General features: G+C 63.0%; 2 protein-coding genes across 3 annotated transcripts in view; one reads left to right on the top strand and one right to left on the bottom strand.

The window, feature by feature from the left end:
• Nucleotides 1-6: 6 nt before the first annotated feature.
• Nucleotides 7-3395, top strand: PTRH1 (peptidyl-tRNA hydrolase 1 homolog). The gene is made up of 4 exons (XM_026860222.1): nucleotides 7-137; nucleotides 284-383; nucleotides 1067-1112; nucleotides 1525-3395. Exons 1-4 carry the CDS (start codon nucleotides 47-49, stop codon nucleotides 1714-1716), a joined length of 429 nt encoding a protein of 142 aa, XP_026716023.1. The 5' UTR covers nucleotides 7-46; the 3' UTR covers nucleotides 1717-3395.
• A 154-nt stretch (nucleotides 3396-3549) lies between these two features.
• The window catches only part of CERCAM (cerebral endothelial cell adhesion molecule), a 6918-nt gene continuing 1279 nt past the window's right edge, over nucleotides 3550-9188 (bottom strand). The window contains exons 2-13 of one of the 2 annotated variants that reach the window (XM_026860210.1): nucleotides 8116-8226; nucleotides 7820-7937; nucleotides 7606-7740; nucleotides 7312-7513; nucleotides 7116-7235; nucleotides 6887-6963; nucleotides 6604-6710; nucleotides 6385-6517; nucleotides 6080-6207; nucleotides 5800-6003; nucleotides 4609-4845; nucleotides 3550-3959 (exon numbers count right to left, since the gene is read on the bottom strand). In XM_026860210.1, the coding sequence (XP_026716011.1) occupies nucleotides 4611-4845; nucleotides 5800-6003; nucleotides 6080-6207; nucleotides 6385-6517; nucleotides 6604-6710; nucleotides 6887-6963; nucleotides 7116-7235; nucleotides 7312-7513; nucleotides 7606-7740; nucleotides 7820-7937; nucleotides 8116-8226 (1570 nt within the window). In that variant the 3' untranslated portion in view covers nucleotides 3550-3959; nucleotides 4609-4610. Of the gene's footprint in view, nucleotides 3960-4608; nucleotides 4846-5799; nucleotides 6004-6079; nucleotides 6208-6384; nucleotides 6518-6603; nucleotides 6711-6886; nucleotides 6964-7115; nucleotides 7236-7311; nucleotides 7514-7605; nucleotides 7741-7819; nucleotides 7938-8115; nucleotides 8561-9188 lie in introns of those variants that run through there. The other variant, XM_026860209.1, reaches the window with a different exon arrangement.

Below are 9188 nucleotides of genomic sequence, written 5' to 3'. Positions count from 1 at the left end.
GGCGGTGGCCGAGGGCTGGCGAGTGGACAGGCGGTGCTGTGCCGACATGGCCCTGGCCGTGGCCCACGGCCTGGAGCTGGTGCTGCTGAAACCGCGGAGGCTCATGAACCTCAACGGGCTCAGCGTCGCCAGTGCCGGTGAGCGGCGCGGTCACTCCCAACACCTGCTGTGCCACCGGGCCCCCCTTGCCCGGCACGGGTCCCTGCAGCCCCACTCTGCAGGGTCAGGGCCTGGTGAGCCCATCTCCCTCTCATTTCTTGGGTTTTATTTCTTTTTTCCAAAGCTGACATCTACAACCTCCGCCCAGAAGACATATACCTGGTTCATGATGACCTGGACAAGGCCCTGGGCAACGTGGCGATCAAGCTGGGAGGCAGCGCAAGGTATGGATTGGCCTCAGCTCTCCGGTTGTGTCAGCTGGTTTGAGGCCTTGCCATGCCCTTACAGGCACGTGGGCCGTTCCTGGCCCCATCCCACCAGCCTTACAGGCACGTGGGCTGTTCCTGGCCCCATCCCACCAGCCTGGCGGTGTTTTCAGCCCCAGCATCAGCCCTGGGCTCAATCCCAGCTGCAGAGGCAACAGCTGGCTGTTTGGGTCGAATCCCAGTGCCTGCCCTGGCAGGAAGCGCCAGGAGCCTCCTGGAAGCGTCTGTGGGCTGGATCCAGCCCATCAGCTGCACCACATGGGCTTTTTATAGCACCGTGCCTCTGCTCTGCCTGCCCCAGCGCCAGCTCCTGGGTCAGCCTCGAGACATTTAACCTAGGAAATCTTCCACTGTGGGACAGGGCAGGGGTGGTCCTGGGCCCCAGCATTCAGTCCCATGTGCACCACCTGCAACAAGAGCCAAGACGCACAGAACGTGCTGTCCTGGCCCTGCTTCCCCCTAGCCAGCTGCTCTCAGCCCCAGGGCTGGATGTTCCTGCAGAGCCAGGGCATGGGGACTGCAGCCCCTGACTGGGGCCACATCCCCAAGTCCCTGCAGCGAGAGACCCCCAGGACCATGCCAGGGAGCAGCCAGGGGTGTCTCTTACAGACTAATGGTGGGTTTTCTCCTTCTCTCCCAAGGGGACACAATGGGGTCCGATCCTGCATCAGTGCTTTGAACTCCAACGTGAGTGGGCCTTGGTGGAAGGGGCTCAATCCTGCCCCTACCTCAGTGCATGGCTTCTTGTCCCCCCACTCCAGTTCTTGTGACTCCCTCCTCCCACCCAGACAAGCCCCTGCTCCCTTTACTCTCCCCCCTTTTCTCCTTCCCCGAGAGTTGTTGTTGGTTTGGCCGCCGTGGAGGACATGGAAACAATTAGCTCGAGCAGCTCTGCCAGGCCTGGCAAGAGCCCGGAATCTCAGCACAGCCCAGAAAAAGCCTCTTCCAAAATCATGTTTCTTGGAGCAGGCCCTCAAAAACACCTGGAAAACATGCGGGGCCGCTCCCTCACTGCCCAGCCCCACTCTCAGTGCTGTCCCCATGCCCCAAGCTCTGGGTCCATGAGGTGATGCTCCTCCAGCTTCTTCTTCCTCCCCAGGAGATGACCCGGCTCAGGATCGGCATTGGGCGACCAGAAGGTGAAGTGACAGTGTCCAGCTACGTCTTGGCTCCATTCCATGCTGGGGAGCGGGAGAGGCTGGAGCAGGTCCTGGCCCAGGCAGCGACCTGCCTGCTGGAGCACATCCTGCGGCGAAGAGCACCCACGGGGGACCCAGGGGACAGAGGCTGATGTGAACCCCCGGGGACCTGTGTGACCGATGGCTGGGGCGCTGCGGGCTTGGCGGGGTGACCATGGTGCAGAACAGAGCTGGCCCTGCCGGGCAGTCAGGCCGGGCACTGGGGCAGCCCTGGTCTGTCCCCACACAGATGCGGGCAGCTCGTGTCCTACTCAAGCCCCTGTGGTGGCTTTGTGTGGCAGTTTGGCACAGAACTGAAATAAACCCTCTGCCTTCTTCCTGCCCCTCGTCACCAGCTGAACTCAGGCAGTCCCTGGCTCTCTGCAGCTCAAATCCATGTTTCCATCCCTGTTCCATCAGCTCAGGCTGGGGGGCAGCTTCCAGTGGGAAGCGATAGGAGTGACTTCTGCAGGGTCCAAACCCACTTTCGCTGTGTTGAGAAACAGTGGCAAGCACGAGCCGCCGGGAATCTCATCGCTCCGCAGTGCCCACAGGCTGCTTCCACTGAGCTGCAGCGAGAAGTCTCAGGGCTGGCCTCGTCGTTTTTGAGTGAGGTGGTTTTACGCCAAAACTCTGGAGCTTCCAACAGCCAGAGGAGTTCTGGCTCCTCTTTACAGACCCGTTACAGGTCTCTTGGTAGCGAGGGCAGCCCGGGGAGCAGCGTCTCCCCACCGTCGCGGTGCTCTGCTGACATCCTCTTGCAGCTGAGAGCCCCAGCACTGGCAGCTCCTCGCCCACATCCCAGTGGGTACTGGAACAAGCACCAGGACCCTTGCTGGGTCCCATGTACTGCAACGCTGCTGCCACTTCCTTCCTCCAGCTGGTACCAGACCTTCCTCCACTCTGTCCCCAGCTCCTGAGCTCCTCCCGTAGCATTGAGGCTACCTGTGACTGGGGAACAGGCAAGGAGGCAAAGGTGTCCCCAGTCTGCCACCACCGCTGCACCCCGCTGTGGCCGTACTGCCTGGGAGCCTGCAGCTGCACAGCATGCACTTGGCTGTCTCCTTCTCCCTGTTCTCCAGTAGATCCGCTCGGATCTTCAGGTCCGTTGTGATCCCCTGGAGCCAGTGGTTCTTCAGGAGGTCCCTGCTGTAGCTGTTCAGCCTGCCCCAGATGATGCTCTCCTGGATCATTTGGTGGTCTCAGACATCCCGCTGTGGCTCTTGGCTACCGAGCCTTCTACCCATGCTCCATTGCCTTCTCAAGCTGTGGGGAGAAGAGGGGTGCAGCCCCCCCAAACCCTGGGTGAAAGCAGCAACCCACTGTCCCGGGGCTAACGCCAGCAGCCGCTGCAGAGCCCAAAGGGGCAGCCAGCTGCCAGGCCTGGGTGGAGAGAGGTGGCAGCTCTGGGCACCTGGCAGGGGCTCACACCTCCCCAGTGCATCCAGGCGAGGGCTAATTGCAGTGGTTTTAAGAAAATTGCTCCTCTACCCCAGAAAACCCTCAGTTTTTCAACCAAAGGTCACCCTGCTGAGGAGCTGAGGATTAGCACCAAACAAGCCTGGACTCTTGGAAAGCAAAACACCTCCTCCAGAGCTGGCCACAAAGGCGACAGATGCCGGAGCCCAGCAGGATTCGGCTGCACACCTCAGTCCTCAAACTGGTGATAGGTTTTCAGTCCCAAGGCCAAACCTAACGCCACTGAGGGAAATCATTCCCATCCGCATTCCCACAGGAAGCCTGCGCTCCATGGAAATACCACCCACCTTTTCACCCACAGACCCCAAAGGGGTCTCCCACTCCGCCTTCCTCCCTTCCCCATTACAGATTTCATTCCCAAAGCAATCGACTGGGAACTGCCAGACCCTCACCACTGCAGCTCCAAGGTGACCCTGGTGGGGAGTGCCCTGGGGATGTTACGTGGGGCAGAGCCAGCACCCGTCAGCTCAAACAGTCTGCTTTAATCCTCCCTGGGCTTCAGCCCAGACACGGCACAGGCGAGGGACAAGCCCGGTCAGCAGCAGGAGGCCACATGTGCCACCACAGGAATCAGCCCCTGGCCTGAAAAACACTCCCCAGAGTCCAAGCTGGTGGGAGTTGGCAGAGTTGGCGTTGCTCAGGGCAGTCCTGGAGAGGTGTCCTCAGCAGAGATGGAGCACAGCGCTCCCCTGGTCCCTCCATCTGGCAGGGAAAGGGCCCTCCAGGAGCCCCGGGGCAAATCCTGCCTGGGCTGCATTTGCCACCTGCAGATTTGAAGGATCCCGGTGGGATCTGTCCAGGGCAGCTGCTTCTCTCAAACGGGAGCAGGCAGGATCAGGCCACTGGCCCGCAGCACTCCCAGCTGGGTCTGTCATCCCTAGGAGGCGAGGACACAAACCTTAGCGGTCAAGGCAGGAGCAGCCCCGACGTGTTCACGCCTGCAGTGGAGGCAGTGGGAGGGTTGTTTTCCAGCCTCCCCCGGTCTGGCTGCTCCCAACAAGGCTCTGCTGCCAGCACAAGCAACCTCAGACAGGGAAAGTCTGACCCGGCGTTAACCGTGGCGGTGCTGCCTCAGGGCCGAGTGCGAGTTCTCGCCTGCCTGCACGGCCGCTCCGCAGAGACATGGCCCCAGGGAGACAAGTTCTTGGGGGGGAGCAAGCAGCACCGGGGTGAAACTTTCCCCTGTGAGATGCCCCAAGCTCTCCCCAAACTAGTGTGACCTTTGGAGGAGGCGAAGAAGCATTGTCCCTTCCTTGCTTGAGGGGCTGAGGAGCAGCAGGACCCAGACTCCTGGTCCCCTCCAGTGCACATGGGACACCTGCATCCCCATTCTTTCCCCTGCCTGGGAGAGATCTTGTCTCTTTTTCCCAATGCTTTGAGTCTGATGGGAAGAGCTGCTGCCACACGGCAAAGAGAAACAAGGCATCCAGGAAACACCTGAACATGGTGCTCGCAGGGAGATGCTTCCCAGGCAATCTGTCCCCCATCCCCGGCACCACACACCTGGGTCCCACGGCCCCGCTCACCATCAGAGCTCATCGCGGGCAGTGGAGCGGAGGTGGCCGGCACCACCCCGTGAGTCCCTCAGGGTCTTCTGCGAGCCAGTCCAGTCGGTCTTCTTGGCATCGTCATCCCAGATGGTGGAGGTCTCGGTGTCGCTCAGCCAGTTGCTGTCCCCAGCGTAGTGGGTGGGATAAACCAGGAGGGGGTGAGCTGAAAACACCAGCAGGTCCCGAGGGGCAAAGTGCCGCTTGTAATCCTCGCTGGGGAAAGCAGAGTGGACCCAGAGCAGAAATTGGATCACAGAGCATGGCCCGGTGTTAAAAAAAGGGCTGGGAAAGCCATGCTGACCACCCGGGGAGGGACATGGGGTACTGGGGAGGGGGTCTGGGGAAGGCAGCTGAGCTGGGGGGCTGCCCCCGCTGCTGCTTCCTGCAGAGCCTGGCTGGGGAGGGACTGTGGAGGGGATGGGGCCCCTGTCTCCCCACCAGCCTTGGTGGCACGGGGCTGGCCCTGGCACGGAGGGGGTCTCCGGCACAGCATCCCGCCGGCCTGGCCGCGGCTGGCCACAGGCCAGAGCTGTCTGGTGCCGTTATCCAGGCAAGTATGGGGCTCCCAGCTGCTCCTGGTTCACATCCAGAGCACTAATCCGTCCCTCCGTCCACCTCCAGCCTCCCTTTTACATGCCTAATCCCTCTGTTTCGCCATTCTGTTCACCGGCTTTCCCACCTGCCTCTCCCCCAGGACACCCGGCCACCAACGCTCACCCACCCCCTAAATTGCCTCCCCCTCCCCAGACACAGCTTCACTGCTGACCCCCTGCCCGGGAAGAGGGACATGGAAGTGCCCCAAGATGGGGCTGAGACCCACAACCAGGGACAGGGGACCACACAGCCCCCCAACACAGAGGTACAGGGGGCTGCTCCCCTCGCCCCAGAGGGCCAAGACCCCTGTGCAGGGCCAGCATCGAGCGCCAGCTCCGTCCCTGTTGCCGTCCCCCCACCCCGCGCTGGCAGGAGGCCATTTTCCAGCGGCTGGCAGCCAGGCAGCGGTCGGGGGGGGAATGAGCTCATGCTACAGATGTTTTCTCCAGCATGAGTAACGCCGGGGAGGGGGGGACGGGGTGGGACGGTGACGGCAGAAAAGAACCACATGCTCCTTCGCTGGCACGGCCGTGCCACTCCGCCAGCACCCCTTCTGCACCCCTCGCTCCTTACTTGGGGTGCTTGTCGTACATGATGGGCAGGAACTCGTCCACCGGCAGCATTTTGGAGAGGGGCTCGGCGGCCAGCAGCTTCTGTGCCCCACGGTGGGAGATGGCATAGGCCAGCGTCCAGTATGAGTACCCAGCCACCACCAGGTTTCTCACCCCCTTCACAGGCACCTCATCCTCCGCGTTCACCTGCTTCCTCCCCAGGTAGCTGCAGGGTGGCCAGCGAGCCATGAGAGCCAGCCCTGGGGACCCCCACCCCACATCCCCCTGGTCCCAGAACCTACATGAGGTCCCAGTCCTGCTGCGCCCCCTCCAGCTCCTCCATCAGCCGCCGCAGCCGTGCCGGGAAGGCGGCCTCAAAGCGCACGTCGTCCTCAAAGACCACCGAGCGCTCCAAACCCTGGGACACTATCTGCAGGGAGGGGACAGAGGTACAAACCCATCCCAGCACCACGCTAGGTCATACTGGGTCCACTGACCCTGCAGGACACCTCTCTCCCCAGACCCTCCAGAGACCTGGTGATGCTCACAGGGTCCAGGCCCCGTGCTGGTGGCCCTTAGGGACCCCGTGGCCCCCACGGCCCCGTACCTCCTTCCAGATGTTGTAGTGGCTGAGGAAGCAGCCGACCTCGCCCTTCGTGAGTGTGCGGCCGGAGAAGGGGTCGTAGTACCCAGGAAGCAGGTCCACCCCCAGCACCTTGATGTCGCTGCTGTTGAGGGTGCTGCAAGAAGAGGGGCTGCATCAGCAAGGCATCCCCCCCCCAGCCACCCCCAGGGTGACACTGAAGGGCTGGCAGAGTGGAGTCACCTCCCATCCACAGCATCCACCACCCGCGGGGCGATCTCCAGCTCCCGCAGGGATGCCAGCATCCGCTGGCGCCGGTCCGGCCTCCGCACCAGGTTGATGAGGAAGATCTGGGGAGGAAGGGGAGAGCCCCACCAAGGGGGCATGTTGTTATGGGGCGGATGTAGCCTGCCCAGCCACTGCAGGATGCAGGACAGGGGGCTCAGCCAAAACCCATGGTGGGCTTTGCCACGGATGGAGCCAGAGGGGCAGACAGGGGGACATGGGGGGTCCATGAGACACCTACTTCATCAAAGCCCATTTTCGTGAGCGGCTTGGGGAGGAGGGAAATGTGGCTGGAGCGCTGCATGGGGGGGCCATCCACTGCGGAGAGAGGGGACACCCCTTCGGTGGAGCCCAGGGTCTGCCTGGCCGGGAACTGGGGCCGACAGCCCTGCCCCAGGGACTGGCACCAGGTCCCCATCACCCCTGGGGCTGGGAACACCTCCAGGACCCCAACACCCACAGGTGCTCACCCATGGCCTCCAGCATGAGATGCACGAAGTTGGCATGATCATCCTCCAGCGTCTGGTGGGCCTTCAAGGGGACGTTGATGTAGCCAAAGCGCTCCTGGTTGCACACGTGGACCTCCGCGCCTGCCAGGTGGGATGGGTGAGCACCACAACCTCCCCGAATCCCCCTGCTCACCCTTGACCCCCCCACCGCCCTCACCGGCCGCCTGGCAGGAGTAGGCAAAGACGATGATATCGTCGAAGGCCCAGGTGTAGTTGGGATGGGGCGGGTAGAAAGCCAACCGCGCCGTCTCCTTCCGCAGGTCGATCAGGAAGGTGGCGTAGACCATGGGGACAGAGAAGCAGCCCACCCGCTGCCGGTTCTTGGTGGGGAAGTAGTCAGCCGTCCGGCGGTAGTAGCCCTGCGACACACCGGCGTGATGCCTCCATGGTGGGGGGCTCTTCTGCCATGGAGGGGGGGGATCCCCTTCCCCAGAGTTCTCTGAGGACGTACCTGGGGTGTGATGCCACACCAGAAGTTGGAGTAGAAGGTCTGCGAGTCCAGCATGGGGGCCACCACCGACTTGTTCTGCGCCATGAGAAACTTGAGGGTCTGGTTGTTGGTCAGGATGCTGTCGGTGTCCACAAACTGGGGAGACGGCAGAGGTCCTGGAGATGTGGGGCCACCCACCTCAGCCCCCACCCCGCCAGTGCCACATGTCCCTTACCAGGATGTAGTCTGCCCGCTGCTCCCGGGCGTAGACGAGAGCCTCCTGCTTCAGCCTCATCAGGTTTTCGTAGCGTTTGTCGCTCCAGTGCTTGGGCCCGAGCTCGTCGGGGTAAGAGCTGGGCAGGGGAAAGGCAGGGGTTAACCCCGCTCGCTGGGAACGCACGAACTCGGTGCATGCCGCCGCAGGCCTGCTGGCTGAGTCAGCCCAGCTCTGCCTGGCACCGTCCCCAGCTGGGGAGCAGGGTGCTGCTCTGGGAGCCCCTCGCAGCCCATGCCTGCCCCCCTCAGCCTCACCTGGGCTCCTCTTGCACCTTCCAGACCACCGAGTGATAGTCCTTCCCCACTGCCCCCAGCCACTCCTGCAGCATCGCTGTCGTGTTGTCCGAGTTGTGGTCTGTCGCACACCTGGGGTGAGGGGACGTCAGCCTCTGGGGGTCCCCACCCTCAAGGGACAACCACAGCCCCCTCCCCACGCTAGGAACGACCTCCTGGGGCCAAGAGGCTGAGCCAGCAACACTCCCTTGGGAACGTAACTTGTAATTTGAAGGAACCGAAGCTGCGCTGGCAGGAGGGGGAGCACAGACGGGTAATTTCTTTCCCGGTGCTGCGGCCAGTCGGGTTGTCCCGCAGCTCTCACCCCCCATCCCTGCAGCCCGGCAGCAGCCCCAGCCGTACTCTCCCCATCCCAGCCCTATGGCTGCCCACCATGAACAGCACCATTGTCCCCCTGTCTGTGCACCCTGCTGCACCCCACAGCACCCCTGTGCACCCTGCTCCGGCAGCCAGAGGAAAGGCCTTGACAAGCAGGAAAAATCCCCCTCCCCAAACTTCCCCTCGCCACACCACGCAGAGCCGCCGTCCCCAACTCTCCCACCAACCTCGTGACAATGTTCACGGGGACCCAGCACAGACGGGGCTGAGCCCCACGTTGCACTGGGGCAACCCCCAAGTCCCCACTCTCCCCAGCACCCTCGACCTGTCAAAGAGCCCCGAGCTGCCCCCCCTGGGACGCAGGGGACAAGCTGGGACCTGTGCCCCCCCAGCTCCAGCTCCACCGGCAGCTGCTCTTCAAACACCTCGCACGGTCCCATGGTCGGGGGCTCCCAGGGGCTGCGGGAGGCGAAGGCAAGGAGCCCCCAGTCCCCCGCTGCTGGCAGCTCCCCCCCTCCCAGCCTGGCCAGCCCTGCCAGGACCCCCCCGCCATCTCCCGCCTCAGCTCCCCGCAAAAGCAGCTGCAGAAAAGTTTCCGACGAGCTCAGGCAAGAGACGGTGGCGGCGGCGGAGCGAGAAAGAAGGACGGGGGGAGCTCCTTTCCCAGCCACCCCCACCCCCCTAGCACGGTAAAAGGGGGTTTGGGGAGTGTCTTT

Source organism: Athene cunicularia (assembly GCF_003259725.1).
Source record: "Athene cunicularia isolate RWA chromosome 17 unlocalized genomic scaffold, athCun1 chr17_part1, whole genome shotgun sequence".
Taxonomy (NCBI): Eukaryota; Metazoa; Chordata; class Aves; order Strigiformes; family Strigidae; genus Athene; species Athene cunicularia.
Note: the sequence above shows the minus strand (reverse complement) of the source record. Positions and strands in the feature narration are given on the sequence as shown.